This window comes from Rhodnius prolixus, unplaced genomic scaffold (genome assembly GCF_049639745.1).
Source record: "Rhodnius prolixus isolate KJV_2025 unplaced genomic scaffold, Rpr scaffold_2, whole genome shotgun sequence".
Lineage (NCBI taxonomy): Eukaryota > Metazoa > Arthropoda > Insecta > Hemiptera > Reduviidae > Rhodnius > Rhodnius prolixus.
The window spans coordinates 46,903,505-46,931,287 of NW_027411592.1; the positions used below are offsets into that span (position 1 = coordinate 46,903,505).

Below are 27,783 nucleotides of genomic sequence, written 5' to 3' on the forward strand. Positions count from 1 at the left end.
GAGATGTTAAAATACTTACCACTTAAGGCTATACAATATACAATTCACTGTGTGGAATATTGGAACGTGTGAAATAATTCCAGCTGAGGATGGCTGATAAAAGCCGAAACGTTATGAAACAATGAAAGAAATAACAAGAACAAAGTAAGGGTTATTAAATATCCAAACCAGATTAATTCAAAAACTCTGGTACATTTGTTTAAATGAGAATGTTTCATGTAATAATTACAGTTCTAGCTTGAGTTTTTGGTTTACTAATAAAAATCTCAATTAGAAAAAAAATTCGAACTTTCAGTTAATTACAATTTATTCAATAGTAACGTTTAAATTAGCATAAATTAAAAAAGAAATACATAAAAACTGAACAAATAAACACTTGTAAAAACGAAATAACTCTCCTTTAATTCACTTCTAAAGGCTTAAGACACTTTATAAAGTTAATTTTTAATTACTTTCACAAAATAATAAACAGTTTTTCATATAATCATGAAACCGAATCCTAAACTTGTTCGTTTAATTATCCACATTTTATTTCATATGCTATCGTGTTTGAACAGATGCTTCTTTTCTTGCGGCATCCTGAAGGAGCTGTGTATCAACTTCATCTGCAGGAAGCTGAACATATCTAACAACTGATCCTCTTATAAAGCAGTTCTTCACTGATAACTGAAACAAATATATTTTTCAATAACAATTAGTTAATTTATTTTAAAAACATTTAGATATTTCTTAAGATTTTTAAATCAAAGACATAATGTCATTTTCTACGGCAATAAAAGATTAGAGTATTGGATGGAATACTTCCAACAGCCAAAAGGAACCCATGCCCCTGGAGATGACAAGGGATTAAAAAGAAGATGATGATTTCTCGATGAAACTGATTACTTTACTGGGAGAAAAATTGGGAAAACCAGCTAGTTATATGTTATGCCAGCATGTTATACTAAAGAAGTACAAAAATGGGCGGGAATAAGAGGAGATAACCAAGTCCAAAACCTTTCATAGAATCAGAAGAATGTACTTTGTGAGTGGGCTTAATGTAGACTGTGCAGAAACAAAGCAGCAGCTCTTTCTTAAGTCTGCCTATTAAACTTTACTTCAGCACCTAAAAAGAAAGTAGACAGAATAGTTGATGATCAGCTGAATGAAGTACAAAATTCTGTATAGAAAGTAGACAGGACCACATAGACACAAAGAGAAATATTTCAAAAAAAAGCTATTACGAAAGTAAAAGAATATACGATACTATCAGAAAATAAGATATTATAATTGATCTGAAAGAAAATAAAGTAGCCATGAGATGTTTTTCAACTGCCAAAGGTTAAAACCCTCTTACAGAGAATGAAATAAGAACAGGTGGCTGTGTGCGCAGGTAATGTTCATCTTCTAGAAGTACTGATGGAGTTACAGCTTGATTCTCTTGCTTCCCATCTATGTTCTGGATGATTCAGCTTTACAATAAAAGCCAAGATGAAATCTTTTTACGGTATTTTGTGATTGCATTTTTCGAGTATTGTGAGGGGATCCTAGTGAGGTTTAAGTCCATAAAGAGTTTAATGAACATACCAGCAAAATAGCCGCAAGAAAACTGCAGTTAAAAGAGACAGGAGGTCAGAAGCCGCCGGAGAATAAAGGCTGGTATCTCTTTAGGCAAATTTAAATTCGTCACTTCTTTGCCCAAGGTTCTTACGTTAGATACTGTCAGTTGTGAGCAAGTAAGATGTGTACTTGTAACTAGTGTTACTAGTTGCTTGTTACTAATGGTTGGGTCATCTGCACATCTCTTAATTATAATTTTGTATTTTAAAGGAGTCTTTTTTTTAACAAGCTCCAAGAAAAACACAGTGTCGATTAGGCTATCTGATCAGAATGCAGTAACTTGATAAAGAACTAAGCAAAAACAAATGAAGCTTGTTCAAATGTGAACCCTAAAACAATTTATTTGAAATCTATGAGCCTGAAAATATGAAATCTTTAAAGATACTTAATGATAATCTGAATTTTGGACTTGGCTAGCTGCTGACGCTGATGTTTCTAATTTTAACAGGGGCTTTGCATACTTAAAACATCAACCGTCTACACTAACATAACAATAATGTTAAAGTGAAAATAAGGCAAAGAAACACATGATCAGAAATTTATCAGAAAGCAAAATCTGTAAGAATATTAAGCAAATTAAAATTCTGTGATTTTACTACTGATAAGTAGTAGTTTTTGATACCCAAAAGTATTCCTGAAAACGACATAAAATAAAAACAATCATCGAACGTTATTTAAGCATGGCAGCTTATTAAAATCAAGACAAATAAAATACACTTCACTGACATTATCTTAATACTTTATTTTATTTTTTCAGAAAGTTCAGATTATAACTTATGAGCTTTATCAACTTACCATGTGAGGATATTTTTCACTATCAGTCACACTAATATCGGTTAACTTTATATTAAGGTATTGATCTACTGAATGTAATATGCCATGAATGCTGAAAAAAAAAAAAATCACTTATTTATATGAATAATTACTTTAATAAATCATATTAAATAATGATAAAACACCTAAGGTCGTTTTTCAGTTCCACAACCACATCCTTTCCCACGAGGGACTTGAAAAAAGAGTAGAACAGCTAAAGAACAGAAAATTATAAGTTAATTGTGCTACAGAACATGAAAATGATAATTCACCATTATGTTTTGAGGCAGAACTAGCCACTTCACTCCGAAAATATACTATTCTGATTAAGGAAATAATTTGTTTATGGACAAAATATTCCATAGAAAGAACACTCTGGTTTGTAGTAAATATACAGACACATCTAAAATTTCTTTAAACAATAACAGCAGTACGTTTTAATAATTTCAAAGTCATTCAAAGATGAAAATTTACTGTTACCATTTTAAACAGGCGGGATATAATTTATGATCGTCAAAGCATAAAACAGAAATCTTCTTTAATTAAGCAAAATTGCTTAATTCACACAAAAAAGACATTAATCTTCCACAAATTGAGAACCCAAACAATGTAACGTACACAAAACGTAACCACGCATATACAAATATCGTTAAATCAGTGGGAACGTAATCAAAAATCCCAACTACAGTATCGATACTACTCTCTTTTATACATATCATCCTTAAATTAAGAAAACTTACGTAAATGTAATTACAAATTAAAATTAACAGTAATTGCCCCGTATAACGTCAGTTTTAACGTATAAGGCAACTTAGAACCTTGAGTTACCTTTAAAAGCTTCAAACTCAGCACGACTACTACTATTAAATGTACCTTTACGATTTCACAATTTAAGTTATTATAGTTTTATTTTACTAAAATTGATCATCAATAAATAATGCATTACTAAATCAGTGGTTTATCAGAAAATCAACTTATATTATTTCATAAATGAAATGAATGCAGTTATTTAATGAGGGCTAATCCTGTGCTATCTAGCAGGATTTGTTGGAACTACTAAAAAAGAGTAGTTTAATCTTTAACCGTTAGATAGCATAAGCATGCGTTTTCATTGCTCTTTTGGCCAGTTTTCAAATGATTTTTCTATTTTAATTTTTTTAAATTTAAGGCGCTTCCCAGATCTGAAGTAATTGGCGCCCAGAAGCTTTTTCTGTACACTGCCGGCCTCCGGTTGCAAAAAAAAATTAAAATCAGTTCAAAAAAAAATTTAGATGGTTGTTAACGTGTGGAGTTGATTTAAACCTTAAAAAATAGGGTGTTTTTGAGATTTGGGTATTCACTTACGATTACAAGATGTGGTAATAAATATTTAATATTGACATTTGAGTCTTTTCTGTACACGTCTTACCCTTGATATATTAAATATTCGCACTTTGGCAATCCATAATTCATAAATTGTCACTTTAACATATAACCTGATATAAGTGCACCATTCATTCTTAACATAAACTGCTGAGCTCAATTTATTAGCTTATCCTTACTGGCTCAGTGATTGCATATAATATTCAATTCACTATAAACAATAAATCTAACCAGTGACTTCAGAGATAAAGATACCAGAGCTGCAGCGCTGTGCTGAAGACTTGTGAGCTAGTGATGGGCTATTAGAGCGGACTCGTTCCACTGGAACGAGTCCGATGGTGGAACGAGTTGATTCAAATCCCTATTTTAAAAAAAAGTGATTCCGCCCCGCCCCAAAAAATTGAGGCAAATTAAAATGAAAATAATTAATACTGTAGTCGTTTACACTAAAATAAAACTCACTTAAGGCTACTATGTAGAAGTTCACTGACACATTCCAACTTGTAAGAGGAATCCACACCAAAATACAAAATCTGGCGAGCTTAAATACTGATGCTTGAAGAATAAAATAAGTTCCAAGGTTTTTTTAGAATATCGATTCTAAAATAATATTCATTTTATTATTTTGTTAATTTCTAAACAAAAGTAGGGGTCGATCTAAGACAGGGAGTCGAAGGAAAAATAATTTCGTACCCAATATAGCGAACCTTGCAAAGAAACACCAGGCACACCCATCTCGTTAATTAAAAAGCAATGCTGTAGTTACTTTACTTATTATTTAATATTTTATTTTACATATAGAAAATGCTGTGTGCTTAATCTTTAACTTAGCGGCTGGACGCTCTTTCTCTTATCTTCATTGGCGAAAGTTAAATCGTGTACATGTTATTACGACGATCAAAGTAATACTGAGCTAAAAAATAGTATTACCTAACTGGTTTACTTACTGCTGTATCCCTCCCACTCTATCACCTACTTCACAAACATTCGTCGATTGGAAATGGGTTGTAGTTTAATATTCGTTTCATTTGAAAACAAAAAACATTATAACGCTTTCTCAAGATGTTTTTAATTTTTAAAAATTTGTTTTTGTCCATTACTCTTATAATATACGAAGAATTTCGAATAAAATATAATATACAAACACAGAATGATCTAGAGTGCAGGTGGAGTCAGTCGGCGTTGTCATGGTGATGGAACCGTTTAACGACTCCGGCCCAACACCAGCAATTTCATTGGTTAAATCCACTGGAATTGGTGGAGTCAAATCCGGAGTGATTTAAATCCTTTTGAAACCGGACTCGTTCCATTTTTTCGTTCACTGAATCTAGCCAATAGAAAATGCTGGAGCTGGAACCGGAGTCGTTAAACGGTTCCATCACCATGACAACGCCGACTGACTCCACCTGCATTCTAGATCATTCTGTGTTTGTATATTATATTTTATTTAAAATTCTTCGTATTTTACAAGAGTAATGGACAAAAACAAATTTTTAAAACTTAAAAACATCTTGAGAAAGCGTTATAATGTTTTTTGTTTTCAAATGAAACAAATATTTAACTAAAACCTACTTCCAATCGACGAATGTTTGTGAAATAGGTGATAGAGTGGGAGGGATACAGCAGTAAGTAAAGCAGTTAGGTAATACTATTTTTTAGCTCAGTATTACTTTGATCGTCGTCATGACATGTACACGATTTAACTTTCGCCAATGAAGATAAGAGAAAGAGCGTCCAGCCGCTAAGTTAAAGATTTGGCACACAGCTTTTTCTTTTTGTAAAATAATAAGATATTTTAAAAGCTTGATATTAATTCATAGTAAATAAATATTTCTTTCTTTATGAGTAATTATCATTTTGTTTGAAGGGTTATAATTTTTTTTTATGGGAATAATTTCCTACCCATTTGCGTTTTTCTTCTTGAATCAAGTTAACTCCGGTGGTCAAGCTAGATAACGACAAAACTGCAGTTGCTTTAATTTTTATATTTGACTAGCCTATTTTTGTTAATATTTGGTTACGTTGTTAATTTTATATTTATCAGATCAATTGGGAATTAGGGAACTACTTAATGTGTGTTAAAGAAATATAGTTTTGTTATTAACTGGAAAAGCTAACTTTTAATTATTTATTTAATTACAATGCGTGACATTTGTACAAATGCATAGGGTAAGTACAGACTGGAATCAGTGAACGAGTTGTTGGAATCGATTCCAACCCTGGAACTGATTCAAATCCAACGACTCCAAACGCGGACTCGTTCTGCCCATCACTATTGTGAGCACGCGAGCAGTACAATTCACACATGTGAAATGCGTGTCGAATCGACCTGGTCGCACTTATTCACGTGCAATAACATACTAAACATCGATGTTTTGTAGGGAAAGAAAAAGGGTTGAATCTTTAATAAGAATAACTAAGTGTGGACAGGCGAGGTAAGCAGATGAGGTTTCGCAGGGTTGCCAGTTACCACACATGTAGTAGTCCTTTTATGGGACAGTAACCAAATTAAGAGTAATATTACAGCGCAAACTAAATTAATAAATTATTTTTGTAAAGTAACTCGAAGGGCAAATGGAAAAATAATTGTAGCTCTCGATTCCACTATTCGACATTCAATAGATGAAACCTCCGAGATAACCTACAGACAAGCGACGATAGTTGCAACCTTTCCCAATCAGATTGTCGTGCTCCACGGTTAATAATAAAACGAACTAAACATTTTCGTGTAGGGAGAGTTCGTAAAAATGATGCTTTTATAAGTATTTATGGTGTAAGTTTTGTTGACGTACTAAAAATGCTGTCCTCTTTCAGACTATTAAGAACTAGTTTTAATTTATCCAGTGCCACTTTCAAAAAGGTAAGTAACAAAAGAACCAGCTATTGTTAAAATATCTTCGAACACCTAATATAACATATAATTTATACACGAATTTTCTCTTATTTCTTATGTGCACAGGGTGTTCAAAAATGCCACTTACACATCTACGCAACACCGAATTGCATGCCTGGAAAGCGAGGATTGTTGCTGTTCAAAAAAGAAACACCTTTACAGTTAGGTATCATATCCTCCAAAAGATTTGCAAGTGATGACACCACTATCCCTGACCCGCCAATTCCACCGCCGCCCGAGATTTCAGATATTCAGGTTGTAATTCCTTTAACTGAAATTCATATTTATACAATATTTTTTGCTATTTTAAATTCATGCATTACATTTCAACTTTTTTTTATATTTCAAATTTAATCATGTGAAAACTATTGAGTAAAAATGTTTTCAGCAAGCCGGTTTTAGGCTTGTAGTACTGTTAATGTTATTCTTGTGTAGAATGTCATTCCTTGTTGATTTTATAAAAAAAGAAGAAAGTTTTTTTCTGTAAGGGCAGTATTGCAGTATTATTTTTATTTCATTTTATTGTTTACAGTAATTTCGACTCTCTGGGTAATTTCCTCACATTATCTATTTCTGATGAATGAGAATGAAATATTTTACAGTTGCTTCTCGAATTCTTTGGTTTAGGTGTATGGTTAAAGTTTACAGACCGCTAGATTCGCGAATTTGATAGAACGGGGGTTTAGGTTACTTTTAAAAAAAAGAACCAAGCCCAATGAGGGCAACCACTAGATTGAGCAAGTGGTCCGTGAACGATTCCGAAGTGTTCTCTGTTGATATTTTTGGCTTAATTTGATAAACAGTCTCTCAATCAAGTGTGTAATATAATTTTAAAGTACGAAATTGTGATGCAAATGAGAGAGTGCGAGACTTGTCCCTACAAATAGTATGTATCAAAAACCTTTGTTTCATAGAATTGGCAAAATTATTTCATATTTATTGATAAAAAAGACATGTTAGCTTTGGTGCCCTTAAACAGAATAAAGGAAAAGAAAATCAAGTAATGATTTTTTTTCAATGTAGGATCAATGTCTTATCAAATTAGGAATGAAAGATAACATGGAAGGTTGTAAGCCAAAGCCCCTTTTTGTAAGATGGGAGACCAAATTAAAAGTTTTTACCTTAGTAGGGTTCTTTTTTTTATACTACACAAATTAGAACTTGTTGTTATTGTGTACATGTAGATTGGAAGATTGGATTAATACATCTAAATCCATTGTGATCTCAGATATTCTTTCTCTCTTGTAAGTGTAAATTGTTAATTTTATTTTTCAAATTATGTAAACTTTGGTATCGCATCTTGTAAAATTGTTATTATATAGCCTCTTAAAAAGGAAAAGAATTAGATGCAAACACTCAAAATGAGTTGATCGCACCCAAACCAAATTGTCAAAACCACTTTTCCGGACTCAAGGGGTCTTCAAAATGGACATTTCTGATAAAAAAGCAAATTTGAGTAAATTAATTGGTTATTAATTAAAAAAAAAAAAATTGCTACAGTACATTTCGTACATTTATAGTATAACTATTGTATATTTAAGGAGCTAGTAAGAAAACATACTTAAAATAAGATGTTTATATTAAACTATTGGTAATAAAACAATTTTTGTTAGGTCTTGAAAGAATTAGGAATTTTAAGTGATGAGGTACTTACTTTCGTTTCTTTTGTGAAGTACATTTTTAATTATTTTTTGAGTACTTGCATACAATTATTTACAAAAGTACTTGTTCCCGAGTCTAACATTTTTGTTTATTAGGATGCTCTTAAATTGGAACCGAAAGTTTCTCTTCAATCAACAGAGGTTAGAGAGTCATAATTTATTTTCTGATAACTATACTTAAAAGTAAATTACAATTAAATATGCGTAATGTCATAAATTTCCCTGATGTTAACATTAAATAAATCATTAATTAGGTCTCACCGGATCAATTTCAATTGGCTGAGGTATATTTCAATATTATTATTATAATTTTATTTTATATTTCTAAATTTTGTTTTATTCATTTTTAAATATTGCAAACATTGTCTGATATGACCATAATTGAGCTAATTCTTAAGAGTTTGCTAAAAATATTACCTGTATTTTTCAGAGTTTGCCAGATGCTGCTGCCCAAGAGGTGAGAAACATATTATCTGCTGTTCTTTAATTCATTAATAGTGTGAATGTTTGATATGTCATTACGTTCTTGGCAAATTACGATTCAATTTTCCTCACGTTTCTAAACAAAAATGTGTGAAAATATTGACTTCTTTTAGTTTATGTTTGAACATTAACGATCTTCAAAAATCACATCATACGTATGTATGCAAGAGAGACTGTCATAAAAATTTAATTACAAAATCAAGATTTTCTACTTTTACTGTCTTAAAATTGTTTAAATATACACATTACAACTTAGATGATTCCAGACTCTCACAACTTCGAAATATTTAAACTATACCGAAATATTGACTCAAACATCTTATTCCTAGATTTAGTATTTAAAGGTGATTTTACTTTGCCAGTTTTAGGATTATTCATTTTGAATGACTTTTAAGTTTTGTTTAGGCTAACTTTTTCCGCTTATTTTTTAAAATAGAATCTGCCGGATCCTTCGATAACAATGGAGGTAATACCAAATTTTAGTATTCTTTTGGTCTTCTTTTAAACGATTAATAATTAGTTTATTTCCTACTTTATTTAGGTCTTTCCAGGAACTTCTGATACAGATGAGGTAAAATGGTTACAATGTTAATAACAAGTAAACCAAGTTTTTATCAATTCTTTTATCCTACATTGTACAATTTTTTTTTTGTCAGGTCTTGCAGAGTACTGCAGAGAGCTTTGAGGTGAATGAAAGAACTAGAATTAAACTTTCCAAAATAAATAATTGCAAAAAATTGAATAATTTTTGCAAAAATTAAACGCAACCTGCTTATTGATCTTTTTGTTTTCCCCTTGATAACCAACATTAAAATGGCTCTGATTGCCCGCAAAATCCTAATCCCAAAACCGTCCGGAAAGTACTAAAAGCCTCCATACAAATTAAAGATCAAGTTTCTGAAACTTCATTGTAGTCGTAGTCTTGCAATGGAATGGTGTACGTCCCTCAGTTAAGCAAAACCTACAATGTACTGTTGACCAAACACAGTAAACTTATATGTCTTCTTTTGCAATGTAATAGGTCTGCAGAGCTATTGATTTTGAAAATCCCTTGGCCAATCACACAAAGTTAAAAAAAAAGTTGTTACACTTTCGTGAGACAGCATTTTTGTTTCTCATTGTCCATAACCTCCCTGCCCTAGTGTTTTATAATTGGAGTTAATGACAATCCATCTTTCATAGAGTTTTTTAAGGATCTAATCTAGATGAGCCACAAACAACCAAAAATCTCTTTGGAGATTAGAAAAACTGCCTTATTTTATTTTATTATTTATAAGTATATCCAAATCTGGGTCGTGGGCCGTGTATGCATATACAAGCTTCAACCCAATCTTAGAGCTGTCAGTGTTACCAGTTGGAGTCTGATCAGTGAAGGTAGTTCGTGAACCAATTCAGATTTATCCTACGACTAGGAATTATTCCCGAAGATCATGCAGACCGTGAACTGGCCATAGGGTCCAATTATTAGGAAGTGCCCAACTTTCGTTTTATAAAAAAAAAACCTACTTCAAAACCCAAAATTGGCCTTACTGGAGGTGCCACTAATTTTAAAGAATCTCTTTTATAGTACTTTTTAAAAAAAAGAAAAAACAAACATTGAAAATTAAAGAAGAAGCAGTAATGCAATTAATTACAGTGATTTTTTTAATGATATTTCCTTGCAATTTTAGGTCCCACCAGAATCATCTTCTAATGTATATGAGGTAATTATCAGTTTTAGATTTTAAAAGTTAAAACACTTTCAAGTCTCTAATCTAACGCAATATTTTGCTCTCAATTTCTTTCTTTACGAAAAATAAATACTATTTACGTGTTAGATGTGCTTAGAACCCACTTACTTCAAAGATCTAGTGTGGTTCGTTGAGAATTGTGTTTATAACTATTTCAACGACGGTTAGTCTACATTGTATCGCGGACATGCATGTTGCTTTATTCAATAACATTTTTCACCCTGATTTTGAAAATAAATAGATCAGATGTTACCATTCTGGTAAATTTATTAAAGTAGTTTTGCGATAATTTTATTTCTTTTTTTTCACACACTCTCTCTTGACAGTGTTCTCTTAACACAGCCACACGTTAGATAGCTTCCACAGTTTTAAATATATCAACTATCGTTCAAAAAAAAAAAAGTCAAAAGGTTTTCTTAGGCTGTTGTTGAAAAAGGACCTTTCCCAGATAAAAGTATCCATCTCCTGGCTGTGAGCTGCAAGTAGGTAAAATCTTAGAGTAGAAATGGAACTAGGGTCTTCCGCGATCTGAGTCCAAGGCACTAACAAAGTCAACTTCTTCTCTTTTCCGTTATTATTCGTTCACTGATAATAAGTTTGTCTTCAAGTATCTGAAGAGTTTTTCGGTATTTTCCTAATTAATTTATTTATTTTTAATCATTTTAAGAATGTTCTCATAGCTCTGATTTGTGCTACATTCTTTTAATAGTAAAAATAGCTTCTTCTATTTTAGATAAAACCTCCATTTTTAATTTTTATTTTTTAATTAAGGCACATCAACATTTGAGTTGATTGGCGGAGTTTTTTTTCAGTACACTGTTGTCCTCTCGTTTAAAGCCAATTCTTCCATCGCCGAACAGATGTTCCTAGAAAAAAAAGAAGAAAATTTAAGGCACTCAATATTTGTTGTAAATCTCACAGTTAATGCTGCTTCACTCATTAACTAAACATAATTTTAATTAAGTAAAAATTCACGTAAAATTTAGAAGTGTAACTGTTATTTTTTTATAGGTCAAATCGGAATCACCTGAAATATCGGAGGTATTATAACTGTTTGATTTAATCAGTTTATGAATAGAGTAAATGTTTCTTTAAATAAATATTTAACTCAATAAAGTAATATTTTTTTTTTATGAGATTTATTTTTGTGACAGCTTGAGAAAGTCTTTTATTATTATTTTATATATTTATTTTTTGTTCTTACTGTACATTTTTTTGTTTACACTATGGTTTCCAGCTTAAAACTATTTTTCAAGGAGCATCTTTGAGGTTAAAGAGCTTCCACAGTTTTAAATATGTGAACTATCCTGCAATAAATACAGTCAAAAGATTTTCTCAGACTGTTGCTGAAATAGAATCTTTCCCAGATTATGCCAATTTATTTAAAAACCGTTGAATATAGTTTATTTATTTTACTTTAGGCCTTACCGGATCTTCCTGTTGTAGAAGAGGTTAGAAATTTGAATTAACAGTTTAAATATCTGTTTCTTAAATAATATTCATATCGTCATTTCATGTATTTTTATATCTTTTGTTTAGATGGCCTCGGATCTTCAAGAGGTACTGTTTTAACAACAATTGCTTTTAAGTTTTTAAATAATTTGAGAGTATTGATTTCTTTATAAATTTGTGGAATGAATGTTTTGTTTGTATTGATAGCATGTCACACTTTTAGGTTGCCTTATTCAAATCATATCACTTCTACTCGTATTATCTCAGTTCATGCGGACTCCACCCTTTAGACCTCAGAGTGATTACCATTGTATACCATTTTTTTTAAGGATATCTTTCAATTGGCTTACTATGCAGATAACGCTCTGCAGGAGAGTACTTTTAGTATCCGAACATTGATATCCTCCTCGTCTACTTCCTTCAGCTTCAAAATTGCTGAATCCCTAGCTTTTCCTATTCTATACAGTCGCTGACTTCTTCCAATAATCCATCCGAATTGTTAATTTTGTAGAGTTCGTTTCTTTATTCTGAAAATTAAGTTCTTATTCCTGCAGAGAACAACTCGACTGACACGACTGTTGAAATTATTTTGTTATTTACTTTTTGACTCGTATTTTGGGTGAGCATATTAGTATGAATGTGATAAGTTGGATTCGTGGGTAAATGTATGAAGAATAATTCAGCTTTGTGACACATGAATATTTAATTGGTATTATGGCGGTATGATAAAATATCAATGACTAATAATGATAATAATTTTCATCCAGATGACTAGCAATAAGTGATTAAAAAATTGTAATTGACCTTCTCTCTTCCTATCTTAAAAAGAATAAATACAATTTTCATTAAAAACAGTTTTTTAATTATTTACACTTTCAGCAGAAAGAAATATAAAAATTGTAACCATTATAACCACTTTTAGGACTGCAGAATATAATAGTCGTTAATAATTGACCTATAAAGTATGATAAATGAAATTTATAAAAAAATATTTTTTTTTTTCAGGTTTTAGGACATCCAACGTTAGAAAGCGTAGGCCTTGGAGGTTGGGGACCTATTGGACTAGTACAACAAAGTCTAGACTTTTTACATGTAACTTGTGATATACCTTGGTGGGGTTCTATTGTTGTTGGTTGGTATATTCGTATTTTAATTTAATTACATTATTCAATTCTTGACGAAGTTTTCTCTTTTATAAGGCAGACAGACCAAGAGTTCTTTACGACAGAACTGACCTGTGTTAAAAGAACTTGAGGTTAAAAAAAATAGAGCTTTTAATCTGCAATTTTTGAAAAATGTAGTTTATTAAATAAGTCATCCAATTTGTTTCATTTCTCTATTTTTTTTTTTGGCGTCTGTTGTAGGAACTATTGTTGTAAGAATTTTGATGTTTCCTTTAGTAATAATATCCCAAAGAAATGCAGCAAAAATGCATAACATTTTACCAGGTTTGCAAGTAATACAGGTGAAAATGTCAGATGCTAGGGAGCGTGGAGATAGGATAGAAGGTAAGGATATTTATTTTAGAACCAATTTAATCATTTTCATTGTATTCCTCTCATACATGTAATTATTTAGCTGCTAGGAATGCTCAAGAAATGATGTTATTTATGAAAGAAAAAGGAATAAATCCTTTAAAGAATATGCTGGTACCTTTAGCCCAAGTAAGCAATTATTTTAATTAAATTGGATGAAAAGATCAGATTGCCAGTTAAGTTGTTGAAATATTTTGTCCTTTTTTTAATTTAGGCTCCACTATTTATTTCTTTCTTTTTGGGCCTTCGTGGTATGGCTAATCTACCAGTGGAAAGTATGAAAGCAGGAGGATTTGCTTGGTTTGTAGACCTCACTGTGCCTGATCAGTTTTATCTTTTACCAATTATTACTAGTGCTACTCTTGCACTCACCATTGAGGTTCGTAAGTATAGGATAAATTTGTATCCTAATTTTCGTTATTAATATTATAATAATAAATATTAATATTAAAGTTATAGCTATTTGATCCTCCCTCAGCTTACTAACCTTGGCTATGAAATTACTAGGAAAATCCCAATTAGTCATCTCTTTTTTCTCAATAATTCTTGGATAATTCTAGTACTGTGCAACGAAGATATCTGCTTAATGACTTACCAGATGTTTGAACTGTGGTTATATTTGTGATGTAAGGGACTTGTTCTCATTCGATTGCAAGCTCCTGATAACACCTCGAAATATGTTTGCCCACATGTTCAGTCCATTCTCTCCAACTATTGCTGTATGGTATCTGGCTTTGTAGCATACATTTGACAGCAATGTTGCTCTCTTAAATAAAAGTTTTACTACATCTCAGATCGTAATGGTACATCGGCCAGCATTAAGGTCTATGAAATTTATTAAATTCATTATTAATGATAATAGCGATTTCATTGAGGTAAATCTCAAACAACCAACTTAAATATTCGTTTATTGCATGATGTTGCGTTGAACATAGTATTTCAAACAGTTTGTTTGAGGGACCAAGTCGAAGCCCAACTCTTATTTTCTACGTAACAACTGGACAAAATTATGAGTTGTTATTTATAAGCACGTTCAATTGAACATGAATCTGCTTCTCCTTACAATTTAAACTAATTAGCACCAACCGAAGGGCTCTTCTGTTAGATCTATTATTATTCTCTTAATGAGAATTATCACTCAACATTTTGCTGCAAAATTTGTCATCTTAAAATAGTTGTATAGGGCAAATCTAGAAGAGATCTAATTATTAACGTTCTTAGTAAGCTAGTTATTTCTCTCATCTAAGAAACAAGCAGACTTACCCATTAACGATATTACAATTATAGTTTTATTATTAATCCATTCTCCCTCAGCATACATTACTAAACGAAATTTGGGTGACCCAAATACGTTTGCAGTTTGGGGTCATGCATTTTCGCATAAGGCAACTGTTTTCGTGAGCTTGCTAATTGACTCCTACTCGCTTAAAAGAGCTTTTTGAATAATTCTTTCATTTTTACTTCTTCAATCTTCTGAATTTCATTTTTACAGATGTCCAATGAGACCTTTCTGCTCATTATTTGTATATTATCATAGTTTGAACGTTTTATTATGTTATACGTAGTTTGTGCCAAATATTTGTGTATAAAATTTCTAAAATTTTTAGTTGGGTACTGATACAGCTAGATTAAATTCTTCTAATATGGGATTAATGAAATATTTCCTGAGAGCAATGCCAATTATTATATTTCCTTTTACAGTTGGTTTTCCGTCTGTGAGTATCACTATTCCGTAATAATAAGCACAATAATTATTTGTTAATTATTTATTAATAACTTATTTATTCACTCCTTAGGGAATCCTTGTTTATTGGGCCTCTACTAATTTTATATCCCTTATACAAGTGTCTATATTAAAAATACCAGTGATTCGAGATTTCTTCAAAATAGACAAGCTTATTAATCACGATAAAACAAAGTTACCAATTAAGGATAAAGGATTTGTAAAATCAGTTTCAGATTGTAAGTTTATTTAATATTTTTTATTCATGTAAAGTAGCTTTTTAAAAAAATTTATTTATGATAATTGAATAAAATTCGCACCTTTTAAATCCTACTTTAAATAAAAAAGAATATAATTTAATACTAATTTCATGTAGAATATTTTATTTAGCTTGGACAAATATGAAGATAACACGAGAACTGGAAGAACGGCAAAGGATAGATGAAATAAACTTCATGAAAGCCGGCCGTGGTGCTGTTAAAAAAACCTTTAAATTTGATCCCACCCAAAAAGATGCTTCTGACCGCATGTCAACCACTTTACAGGCCAAAAAGAGATAAATAAATTTAAGAACTTACTTTTATTGTTATGTAAATAATAGATCAATTGTATAGTATTGTGACTGTTTCTTTTTTTTTACAAAATAAAAAAGTTTCTTTGGCCATTTCTGGTTAAACCTTAATAAAAAGTCCGCTGAAAATCCCGTTGGCAGTAAATGTTTTATTTATTGGCATATGCAAAAGCCTTTATTTTAATCCCTTACAAAAGTACAAACTTTCGCAGCAGCCGAATGTTAGTCTTGTATAACCTTTGAACTTAATCTCAAAGGATTAAAGAATAATGCATTTGATGGAGGTTTAATCTGTACAACGTTTGATACAGTTGGTACACATTTGTACTTAGTTTATCCGTAAGACGTGCAGTACAAACATTATAAGCTGTATGTGTTTGCTGAAAATACTTATAACCTATGAAAGCAACTTTTTCCTTCTTCTGAAAAATACATATGTGTAGGCTCAGTGTTGAAACCTAGTAGGAGGCAAGCTTCCCATTATTTGTAAGACCAAATTATAGCCGCACACAACAGTTGGAACATTCTCAGAAATCCAATATTTGAATTTGGAAATTCTCTCTTCCTTACTTCTGCACCGTATGGCCCAATTTATAAATCGTACTATGTACTGTATTACACAGTTGACCTAACGTTACTATACATAAGGCTAAGCGCCTCCAACTCTTCGCATTGATTGTATGCAAGATTGCATAAAACCTAATTTGTAGATAATTTTATGCTCTACAACTTTAGTAATTACTTTAAATGTTATTAAAAGCAAAGGAAACAAGATATTTACTGAAGACAATTTTCGTGACCTTTGGCTACTAATTTTCTGTGACGCGTACACCCCATTCATACAGATCATTTGAAAGTTGCATTTACGGAAATACATGCTTCTAAAGTGCTTACCTTTTACTGCGGTTTTTTCATTCGTCCACATATTATACAACAATGAAAAAATTCTATTTTTTATTAACTTTGCGTCGACTTTACGAAATAAAGGGCTAAGGGCCTATTTTAGAAAATAAATAAAGTTAGGGGACAGAGCAGTGAAATAAAGGGCTGTCCTCTTAAATAAAGGGCGTATGATCACCGTAATTACAGGTCATGTACTTACAGGTGGGTATGCAAAGTAAATATGGAGTTTGAGCTTCACTTACTCAAACATACACAATATTTTGAAATTTTTTTTTTGGACTTTTGGAGATCTCAGAGGGTTTTTTTTTTGCTCTGATTTCGTTAAGAACTTGATATGGAAAATTTGGCAGGATTAACTACTTTCTTTGCTGCAGTTATCGAAAGTAAATAAAATTAAACGGAGAAAGTTAAATTGTTGAGAATAAGGGAAAAATAATAAATTTATGCAAAACGTTTAATAATTAATTCATAGCTTTAAGGATGGCAAATAAGGAAATATTATAAAAACTATGACCAAGTAAGTAACATCTACACACAATGCATTTCAGGCCGATCCATGTCGACAGCGAGTTTATTTCTGTCTGCAACTGTACGTATAGGGAATATCGGCACACCCCCACGTTCTACGACTAGTGGGAGGCTACAAACATACAGTGAGAGTGTTGTAGCATAACTGGGCAGACAGATTAACGGAAAGAGGGGACCCGGGGTCTGGGGCCGACCCAAGTACGCGTATCAACAAAATTACAATAACAAAAAAACAAACTAAAATAAGAATTACACACTGATAGTATGCTAAGTTGCTAGGAAGTGTTTACAGAAGCGTAACAGTGAATGTTCTGGCTAAGATGCTGACAGGGAATGGGGAGCAAGTGCTGCAAATGCACTAGTGATAAGGCAGCTTCTGCACAGAGATCTGTCTCCACCTATTCGTATCCCAAGTAAGCAAATTTTTAAGGAGTTGATTAGAATTAGTGTAGCATCTATATTCATTTTACTGACAAGATATCCACACTTTTAATATTAGTAATTCGTTTTTACAATATTGACATAGAATAATATTTATTAGAGGTTAATATAAATCCATTTTATTGTATTAAAAATATTTTTGGAATATCTACATGTCTCGAAATGAGGCTATTTCCTTAGTTATTGGCCCAGATTGCCCAGTCGCTACTATCTAAATATAGTCTAGAGCTGTTGTAGATAGATTGTTGTTATTTTGTTTATCTAACTTCTAGCCTATTTTCTCCCTTTAAATAACATGCAAACGAAATTTTTCTTGCAATCTCAGATTCTGTTTATTTCATGCTACCGGTAACAGGTGGGACCGAGACACTTATCGTTATTCTTACTAGTCTGGTGGGAGCAAAAACGTGGGCAGACCTCAGGGGGCCTGTATATTTAGATCATGCGGCCATGGACTATTGGAATAGCGATCTATGTTCTGCGCCAAATTTTAATCATGTTTCAACGTCGAGTCCTATTTAAACAAATCCTAGTTTTCGTGAAGAGAAAATCTTAGTTATATTAGTTTTTACATACGTCAAAATTAATTACTAAAGGGGGTAAAAAACTTAATTTATAGGATAGATTCAGAACCATTTTGGCCAAAAACTCAGAATTTTATCTAGTTCTTGTTATTTCAGAAATCTTGATAAAGTTTTCATCATATCCCTATTTCACTCCACATCAGTTCTTGTTTTATCTCTGATGACTTACCTTTCACGAAATTCAAAATTATCCTTAATATTTTATCTATTATCTATTTTCTTAGAGCAATATTAAGTACTCCCCAGAAAAATCAGTTCTGAATGATGGTTCAGTCCTGATTTATATAAATAAAATGCAAAAATTAAAGTAGTTAACGGTAGTAAGTCAAAAAATTGATAAAAAGACGAACAGTTTTAAACTAAAATTTTAACTTATTAAATTTTTTATGAATTGGATCTTTTACTAAATGTAGCTTCCAATATTACAATAAGTAAAAGAGTCTTCTTTGCAGAAAACAAAATGTTTGAAAGAACTTCTATGTCACCTCCATCAGCACTCTCCTTACAAGAAAAATTCTCAAGAAAAGAAAACAAAAGGAAAATCCTTGATCAAAGAAAACTGTTTTTATCCAAAAAATAAAAATAAAATAAAAGATACTTCCAGTCAAATCGCATTCCCAACAAAACCTCATTTCTTTACAGTCAAAACATTGGCAGATTTTAGTACTATTTAAATTTGTGTTAAAACTTCTTAATAGAAATAAAAATTTTGAAAAAAGTCTAGAGAAATATTTCAGTTAAAAGAGATAAACTATAAAAAAAATAGTGTGATTCATTGTTCCAAATAAAATCTTTGCATCTGTTTTAGAAAAAGCAAAAAAAAGCCATAAATTCATAAAGATTATTCTCAAAGTAAGTTATTGTGACAATCAAATTGTTTGGTCCTGAATGCACCCAATTTACTGTACTTGAATATTACTGTCCAATTACACAGTTCTACCATATAAGTTACACAGTTCTAATATACGGTGATTCAATTTGTCCTAAAATGATATTTAGAGTTTGTCACTTACAATTACGGCCATACAAAAAAAGTGTTACCTTATTTTACACTCATACGGCAGATTGCAAATAAAGACCACATTTTACGGGATGATGTATAATCGTCAGTTCTGAAAATATGTACAGGAATAACAGATCTAAAAATGTAGAGAAACTTTGTTTCTTAAATTATTTACTTTTTTCATTTGTTCGACCTCAAAACTAATCCTTGTTTCGAAGCTTTAGTATTAGAAATAAAATTAAGAAATGAGTATTTCTTAGGCCGGTCTTATGAAGTCCAACTTTGGATCTGGGAAACTCAAGACCGTTCTTTTAACCATTATCTTGGTAGGGCGAGGATAGTTCTCCTAGGACCTCACAAAACTTTTGTACATTGTGCCCAACCACTCAAATAAAACTAAGCAAAGTGTGACGCATAAGTAATCCATTTAGGTAACGATCATATGTTGCTTTCCATAAATCAGTTCTTAGTCTAATCTAGATAGAAAACAAGAAGAATATCCCTGATCAATAAGAACTATTTTTATCACAAAAATAATAATCTAGTCTGAAACGTTTTTACATATTAACGTTTATAAACGTTACAGAAGACAATCTTACAATAGTTTTAAAATATTAATACTATTAGAATTAGAGTAGGATTAAATAGTTTGGTGTTTCTGTTTTTAACTTTACTCACAATTGGTTCATATAAGAAGTTTTTGCGAGAAAGTTCATTTTAAGTTCATAGCTGTGGAAGCTAAAAAGTTAATCTACAGTTTCTACATTGTATTCTTCCCTCTTATTATTAGAAAAGCAATTGGCAAGTTAAACATTTCTAGTTTAAAGGAAAATGCTCCATTTTAATCTTAAAAATATGGTCTTAGAGAGTTATTACGACCAATTTCCAGTCAATCAAACCTCTAGTTCTGTTAAAATTCATATGTTTAGTTCAGAACTGCATTATTTTGAAATAGAAACACACCACAATTATAATGCTAATTTGAATTTCTGATTTGAATGAATGAAAAAATGAATTTTCATTGGAAATTATGACATATCTGAATCACTATTTTGCTATGAATATTCAGAAAAAATAAAACCTAAATAAACTGTTCTTAACCCAGTACACCCTAGCGAAACCAGCTAAAAAGAAATTTCTCAAGAAGAAAGTTCGATCGATTTTAATGAAAATTATTTTTTAAGCTATTATTAATAAAGACTTATCTATCTATTTTTTAAGCTAAATGAGCTTTTTTTTTTTTCTTTTTTTATTGCTAAATTACCAATTTAACTGAGTTGAATAGAAGCTGGTTTCGGCGACGATTAGAGTGAACATTACAAATTTACTAATTGACAATTTTAGTTTGACGTTTCACAAACTATTCATTATAAACAGTCAATAATGTTTGTTAATTTAAGCAAAATAATATAACATTTGTAATATTGCAAAATTATGTTTGACAAACTTCGTTTTGACAGAAATATTTTATATTATAGAAGCTATTTTTATTTATACTTCGGTGATATTAAACTGATCAACATGTTACCACATGTATTTGAAATTGTTGAATTCTTCAGAGATCCGCATTAACTGTCTGGCTCAAATCCAAAAATCCACTCTACATTCTTTTGAATATAGAAATATGACTTCTAAGTAAGAACTACTCTGTCAATTTCTGACTTCTCAAAGATTACTCCTTATAAATCTGAATTCTGACCTAAAATTATTAACTTATCGCTGTTTATATCTACTATTTAATATCCTAAAAGCCAAGCAATATTAAGTATACAATAAACGACATTACCTAGACATTCTAACGTGCGCTAGCATATGAGAAACTTGGAATACCCATGCCACTACAAATACAAATACAAAGTGTATACAAATTGTTTATAATGATTGCATCAATAATATCTTACATTACACATAGCTTGTTATTATTTTTCAAATCGATTTTTTTTCAGATGATAAAAAAATTTGGTGTGAACATTCTTTTACTAAATAAATAACAATCGAAATATTCTCTATTGAATTTTACTGTTCAAATGTGGCTATTCTTAAGTATTTGTAATAAATAATCTTAAGGCCACACTTACTCTACAGGTGATTAAATGTGTAGTTTACACAACTCACTCCTTATGAAGCCATTGCTGAATTCAGAAATCTGTTTTCAAGTTATATCTATCACTCTCAAAATACCCTAACATACTTACTTCTGGAATAATTTTTTCAGATAAAGTGGTTCTTTATAGCAAGTTATTTATATAACTTTATAGCAAGTTTAAAACAAAATTTTGAAATCAGAGAAAAAAAAATCCAAAAAATGAACTTATCCTGTAGTCACTTTTTGATTGATTTTTTTTTAAAGTTAGGATTCCATCAGCTTAATATCATGTACGTGGTGAAATCATTCATTAGACTACATTAGAACATAGAAGAGTACTTAAATAGCATTTTCTTGAAAATTAATAAATATAAATTTTGCTGGGAATACTTTTTGCAAAAAGCAATAGATCTTATGAGTAATTTTGGTATACGAAGTTTTACGAAAATCGTTAGGGGTCATTTTCGAGAAAATTGCGAAAAATGAAATGTAGCGTTGGTATTCTCGCAATTACAGTCAACAGATTTTTCCCAATGCCTATTAGTATCGGAAGCTACAATAATGGCAAATCGGAACACCAAGTCTGAGTTTTCTTTCCAAACGACTTTTTGTTTTTATTTAAAGATCGTTCACATTATTCACCACACCTGTATAAAACAAACTAAAAAGTTATCTATTTTAGTCGATGGTCATTGCCAGCTACAAAGATTTTTCTCAATACTACTGCAGCGTTCGTTTTGCAGGTTCAGTAATTTTGGTTAGCTTTCGTTTGCTTAAAATATTTGGGGCAGGGACAGGCAGATAAAGTAAAGAAAATGCGAAGGCTTAAAAACTAGTTAACAGAAAAAAAGTCCAGAGTTCGTCATATCCTCAGTACTTTTCATGAAGTGCATTTCGTTTAAGTAAAGTGGACGGAGGCGGATAGTAACCTATTTAATTTAATTTTCTTATTTAACACATTAAATGAAATGCATGACCAGGAATGAAACCTTGTTGCACAATACTTCTTAGAGATGCTGCCTTGTTCCTTTAGTATAACTCAAATTCAAGTATTTGAAGTCACTATCTCCTGGTGGACGAAAAAAAAGTCCATCAAGATTAAATCCATCCTTCAGAGATGCTTTGGAAGGAAATCGTGATTAAACTGTAATCCAGCTATAGTTTTGATGTGTTTCCTAAGCAAAATACAAAGAAATAGATTTTGTATTAAAAGCTGTAAAGAGCAAAAGTACTTACTTTTTATCTCACTTAGCTGGTGGTAAAACTGTAGAAGAACAATTCGTATAATTTTCAGCTTCTTCGATTCCACCAGTACACCATTGACCTTTAATCTTTTCAATTAAATTTGAACGGATTTTTAAATTATAGATTCCTCTAGCATACGTTTTTATACATAAAAAATGAAATCCTTCTTAAAAAAAAAAGATTTATACTTTAAATATCCCATTAATATCGAATGCAATACAAATATAATGTTTAATAATATACTCACTATTTCAATTGAAAGTTATTGTAATAAATTAATTGATGAGAGACGGTTGAGTTGGGCAATGGCATAATTCTTCCACTCAGATTTATTTTTCTTCGTATAAGTACATTTGACTGATTACAGACGTTCGGTTCATAAACTAACTACCTGCTAAAGAGATTAGTTTACTTTCATTACTATTAATTAACAATAATCAATTCGTTGAGGAACAAAATTTGGACCAACACAATAGTGATAAGATGAAGCTTATTTAACTTGGGTGAGTGTCAGATCCCCTCTACTAGATGGATACCTTTAGGTTTAGTTAACTTTAGATCAGAACCGATGAATTATCTAAGTGTGATTCACCTCACTGTGTTCGTGTGTGTGGTTATGGAATGGATATGAATGTTTTTGTGTAAGTGAGTGTTATTTGTTAATCTACCTCATGATTCCGGCTTTCTTCATCATTTATGCTTGGTTTAAAACTATTTCCGATAACAGGTAAAACATTTCTTTATCTTAAAACAATGTTTCCAAAACAATAACTTTCTATTAATTATAACGTTTTATTGATTTTAATTAAAATATATATATAAAAAAAAAAACAGTAAAAGCAGATTTTATTAGGGAAAATACGGTTATTTTAAGCAACAATTAAAAATTGATAGATCTAGGTAAACTCGGTCAAAAGAATGTCTGTATGAAAAATAATAACATTTGCAGTTAATGATGTCAATATTAAATGAATTTTCGTCTTTAGATTTTCTCTTTATAGGAGCTTCTTACAGCTTACTGACCAAAAGAACGCTATTCGGAGGTAAAAAAAATTTCGGGTGCCAATGACCACATATGTTAAATAAGAAAAAAGGAATTTTCAAACTGGTTATTTTAGGTCTAAAAAATTTAATGATCAACCCTTCAAGATTTCTTCAGATATATTATTAGAAAATAATAATATTTTTTATTAAATAAGCCCTATTGCTTATTTGGTATGTAGAAATTTCTTCGGGAAATATGCTTTTAAAAAATACCAATAAGCGAATTATATATTTGTGTGCATTATTTAATAATATTTACTATGCATTATTATTGTTTTTTTATATTTTTTCAATAGTTTTTACATTTTTCAACAAATGTTATACTAAAAAATTATTATTTTTTTTAATTTAATGCGCGTCAACATCTGTTGTTGGCACCCGGAGCTTTTTCTAGTGCACTGCCGGCCTCTGGACAGTATCCTCTCGCTACAAACACAATGTTCATCACCGGACAGTTAGCTGTAAAAAGATCCTTGGGCGAGAAAATCTAAGGATCAGCGCCTGGTATCGAACTCGGGAACTCCACATAGGAATCCAATACGTTAAACACATGGGCTTAATCCACACCCTCTCTAAAATTAATTCTTATTAATATTGTGTAAATGATTATCAACTTGATTTTTATTCTTCAAGCACTTCGTTAAAAACACAAAATTTAAATGACTAATTTCATTTCTATTTTGAATAATGTTAGGTTTTTATAAAATAACAGCCTCATTATAATGTATAGTTTTAAAACCTTCCATCTACTTTTAAATCCAAAGAGTTACATTAAACCTTGCGATTACACTGTTAACAAATTCGCCACTATTGGTTTAAGTGATTTCTATTTAAACAATCATTTATCATAAATCTTGATTGTTTGAAATGAGAACAAAGAGTTGATATTTATAACTGTGTTTCTGAGAAATAATCAAATAAAAAAGATCCAATTGTCAGCACATCATTTTTTTTTAACTAACAGGATCCTTAAATTTATTGTTCTTTTAATGAATAGCTGCTTTTCTAATTGCAGGGAAATGATACGTTCTCAGTTACATCTTATTGTTTATTGTTAATTACTGTATGTACTTAGTACGTACCAGGTCCTTGGTACTGACTTTTAATTCATTCATGTCTAGGCACTTCTTGGCCGAGATTATCTTTATACTCTTTTTGGCAATGAGTACATTTAGGGTCTAATATTTATAAATAGAGATATTCAACCTTGAAACTGATATTGAGTAACAGAAAAACAATATCATGATTCTCCTTGAATATATTCACTTGTGTCTAGTAACTGAATCTAGAAAAAAGTAATGAAACCAAAAAAAAAAAGAATACAAGTTAGTTATTTCTTTATTTTTTCTTGAGTTTGGTTATTTTAAAAGAAAGTTAAATATTTTGCATAACAGAAATAAACTTTCAAATGAAATAATTAACGAAGTGGATTAAGGAGCTATTAAAATGAATATTTCTAAAAATCTTCTACAAGATTTTTTAAACATGAACTTTAAAGAAATGTTTTCTTTATAGAACTTATTGTAATTCTTAAATATTCATCCTGTGATGAAATTTTCATTCATAAATTACTATAACGAGACAATTCTTGCTGCAATTCTTCAACAACGATACATCTCAATGTCCAATCTTCTGATAGAATCCGATAAAGAAATTTGGCTATGAATGTGACTGAATGCTCCTTTCAAGTAGAGCCGCTGACTAATTCCATTTCTTGAATATGTATTTCAGTCAAACTTTTCCATTTTCCACAATGAAAATGACTATTCCCAGTAAAATGTTTCAAAAACATCCACATGTTCACAGAATAGAAATATAATCGTTTTTCAAAAATTTCAAAGTAATTCAAGACTATTTTTTTTTTAAAAAAAAAACACTTTTGGGCAATTAATTTTCGCGCTTGATAATATCGCTGATTAAACGCGTCGTCTACTTTTTACCTTTTCGGATTTTCATTAGAAGCTGATTATCCGTTTGATATAGAGAACTTGATTTAAATTATGTTTCTGTCATGGACTATCCTAGCTAACTCAGCAGAATTAAAAACATGAATACAACCTGATAGAAACATCAATTTCATAAATTTAAAATTCTGCTGTCTTTAAATTTACAGTTGTTCTGCTGCAACTCGTTAGAGCGATATTAAAGTTTCTATTCCAAGAGATTTACTAATAATCGTGGCTTTCTGTAACTAAGTAATTTTAAGTGTAAAAGTGGCAGCCTAATCGAACTGTATGCAGTGAAGTCTGTGAATCGTTGATTCGGGAGAAAAAGCACTCTGATGGCGTTCATCTATATTTAGTTTTTTAAAAATCTTCTCTAAAATTGGATGCCTGAATGGTAATAGAATTTTCTTTATGAAAGTGAATGATTGAAAAGAAGAGATTGTACTATATTAAAATGGTTGTAGATAAGATGGTTAAAAGTCTAAATTTACTAATGTACTTTCGACAAAAAATGAAAATTTAATGATATTGATTCGATAAAAACTAACAAATGTAAAGAGTAACATTACTGAACTGTGAAAGGTTACAGGAAATAGAAAATCAAAGGAGGTACTTTCACTGTTGGCAAAGTACATATCCAAAGTTCTAAAAATAACATTGTGCTTAATATAGATTTCCAAGAGGAAGAGAGGATTTCGGTATCAATTAACTCAGATCTGTTCTTCTAATTAAGTTGTATTGACTTATACTCCAATCGCGATTAAATATAGTCTCACTTAGTTTCAACAGTACTTTTTTCTTAGTTTCGCTAAATCCAGCGATACTAAGAGTGCACTATTGAACGATTAGTTTATTTTTGTAATCAATTTAAATTGATTAATTGAAAATTTTAAATGCTCATCTTTGACCACTTTATCCTGTGCTGCGCTTCGCGAGAGTCACTAGAACTATCTCTCATGCAAGAGTTCGGAATACAGAACCGACCAAACAGAATGTTGCCTGAATATCGTACAGAATTTTATCACAATATTGAAGCGCTTGGAAGAAAGAGTAGCAAACCTTAGATTGTAGGCAATAGTGCTTTAAGCAATCGTAGATTGGTAGCTTGAGGAGGGAAAATTGAATAGGCCCGACTCAGGAGAGACAAGTTAAAGCTTCCCAAGACTATAGATTTGTGAGATGTTTTTAGATGAATGAAAAATCTGTTAGAGCGTTAAGAAATGAAAAATAAAGGACAAATTTAATCATTACTACTAAAAACTCTTAACTAAGGCGTTTAACTTATTTTTACCTGCTCGTTTTATATAGTTAAAATATCTAGTTTAAAACAAGCATCGAAAGCAAGGACTTGAGACTTGCTCTTCTACAATGCTTAATTGCCATTTTTAAAAATTTATAATTTATATTCCACAAATCTATTAAATTTTAGGAATTGAATTCACCCCATTTTTTTAAATATTTAATTTTTAATGAAAATATAAGATTTTATCAATATGAACTACTTCATTTATCAAAAATAAATATCTCAAATATATTGAAACATGAACTAGTGAACCAGTATCTGGCTAAAGATGGGTTAAATTACGAAACTGAAAATAACTGTAGCAGGTAATTAAAGAAAGCAAGCGTGCTACAACAGATTAAATCAACATTACTATTAAGCATTCGAATAGTCATGGATTTAATGACTACCAATTATTCAAAATAAACATCTTTCTCAATTGGTTTGTTGATAGTTTACTGGTTTAGTTTGATTGAATCTTTCTCTTTCGAATTAGTTTAAATCTTGTGACTATTTTAATGGAAACTTTTCAGTGAAGTTATTTCATGGAATTCGTGTTTATTGTAATAGATATTTATAAAATCCAAGCATTCACAGAACTTATTTAAATTAATTTTAAAAAATAGTGCAAGAAGTTTTTTTGCAAGCCTACAAGAAAATATTTTATATACATACAATCAATTTTCAATTTAGTTGCAGAGTTATCAATTATTTGAACTTTTATTCGTGTAAAATGTTTATTTATTCATTTTTTAAGGTTTAATTTGTTTATTATTAGACTCTAAAATGCAAGTTTTCTTTGAGAAAGTATTTGTCTAAACATATATGATTTTACTTGGTTCAAGTCAAATAGTCATCTTCCCACTTTAAGTAAGCTCATTACTGGTTTGCTGCTTTAT

General features: G+C 30.7%; 3 protein-coding genes and 1 long non-coding RNA gene across 32 annotated transcripts in view; 2 read left to right on the forward strand and 2 right to left on the reverse strand.

Moving 5' to 3' along the window:
* Nucleotides 1–289: 289 nt before the first annotated feature.
* LOC141449764 (U6 snRNA-associated Sm-like protein LSm2) lies at nucleotides 290–3,079 on the reverse strand. Its single transcript, XM_074119501.1, has 4 exons — nucleotides 2,893–3,079; nucleotides 2,559–2,626; nucleotides 2,395–2,485; nucleotides 290–666 (listed from the first exon to the last, which is right to left on the reverse strand). The coding sequence occupies exons 1-4, from the start codon at nucleotides 2,893–2,895 to the stop codon at nucleotides 541–543; spliced, it is 288 nt and encodes a 95-aa protein (XP_073975602.1). The 5' UTR covers nucleotides 2,896–3,079; the 3' UTR covers nucleotides 290–540.
* Nucleotides 3,080–6,308: 3,229 nt separating this feature from the next.
* OXA1L (OXA1L mitochondrial inner membrane protein) lies at nucleotides 6,309–15,915 on the forward strand. Of its 29 annotated transcripts, none has more exons than XM_074119544.1 (20): nucleotides 6,309–6,634; nucleotides 6,734–6,922; nucleotides 8,281–8,313; nucleotides 8,425–8,469; nucleotides 8,583–8,612; nucleotides 8,759–8,785; nucleotides 9,248–9,277; nucleotides 9,353–9,382; nucleotides 9,468–9,497; nucleotides 10,482–10,514; nucleotides 11,553–11,582; nucleotides 11,963–11,992; nucleotides 12,081–12,101; nucleotides 12,999–13,125; nucleotides 13,358–13,501; nucleotides 13,572–13,657; nucleotides 13,743–13,907; nucleotides 15,136–15,243; nucleotides 15,325–15,490; nucleotides 15,628–15,789. In XM_074119544.1, coding segments are annotated over exons 1-20 (1,389 nt in total). In that variant the 5' UTR covers nucleotides 6,309–6,571; the 3' UTR covers nucleotides 15,630–15,789. The 29 variants fall into 29 exon arrangements, with proteins under 29 accessions (XP_073975645.1, XP_073975623.1, XP_073975626.1 ...); XM_074119522.1 differs by having other exon boundaries at nucleotides 6,331–6,634; nucleotides 15,642–15,915; XM_074119525.1 differs by lacking the exon at nucleotides 8,583–8,612 and having other exon boundaries at nucleotides 6,332–6,634; nucleotides 15,642–15,915.
* Nucleotides 8,229–17,331, reverse strand: LOC141449779 (uncharacterized). The gene is made up of 2 exons (XR_012455689.1): nucleotides 16,717–17,331; nucleotides 8,229–11,407 (listed from the first exon to the last, which is right to left on the reverse strand). It is a non-coding gene; the product is annotated as an uncharacterized lncRNA (long non-coding RNA).
* A 196-nt stretch (nucleotides 17,332–17,527) lies between these two features.
* The window catches only part of LOC141449766 (uncharacterized), a 43,926-nt gene continuing 33,670 nt past the window's right edge, over nucleotides 17,528–27,783 (forward strand). Inside the window, exon 1 of the mRNA XM_074119502.1 lies at nucleotides 17,528–17,666. Coding sequence (XP_073975603.1) covers nucleotides 17,587–17,666 — 80 coding nt within the window. The 5' untranslated portion in view covers nucleotides 17,528–17,586. The remainder of the gene's footprint in view (nucleotides 17,667–27,783) is intronic.

Bases quoted from the DNA above. Each gene is read 5' to 3' on its own strand.
- LOC141449764 (XM_074119501.1), bottom strand. The intron at 2,486-2,558 runs GTGTTTTATCAT...TTTTTTTTTCAG, and splicing joins GAACTGAAAAACGACCTTAG to CATTCATGGCATATTACATT. The intron at 667-2,394 runs GTAAGTTGATAA...TATTTGTTTCAG, and splicing joins GTGAAAAATATCCTCACATG to TTATCAGTGAAGAACTGCTT.
- OXA1L (XM_074119522.1), top strand. From the start codon at position 6,572: ATGCTGTCCTCTTTCAGACTATTAAGAACTAGTTTTAATTTATCCAGT. The intron at 8,314-8,424 runs GTACTTACTTTC...TTTGTTTATTAG, and splicing joins TAGGAATTTTAAGTGATGAG to GATGCTCTTAAATTGGAACC. The intron at 8,470-8,582 runs GTTAGAGAGTCA...ATCATTAATTAG, and splicing joins TTTCTCTTCAATCAACAGAG to GTCTCACCGGATCAATTTCA.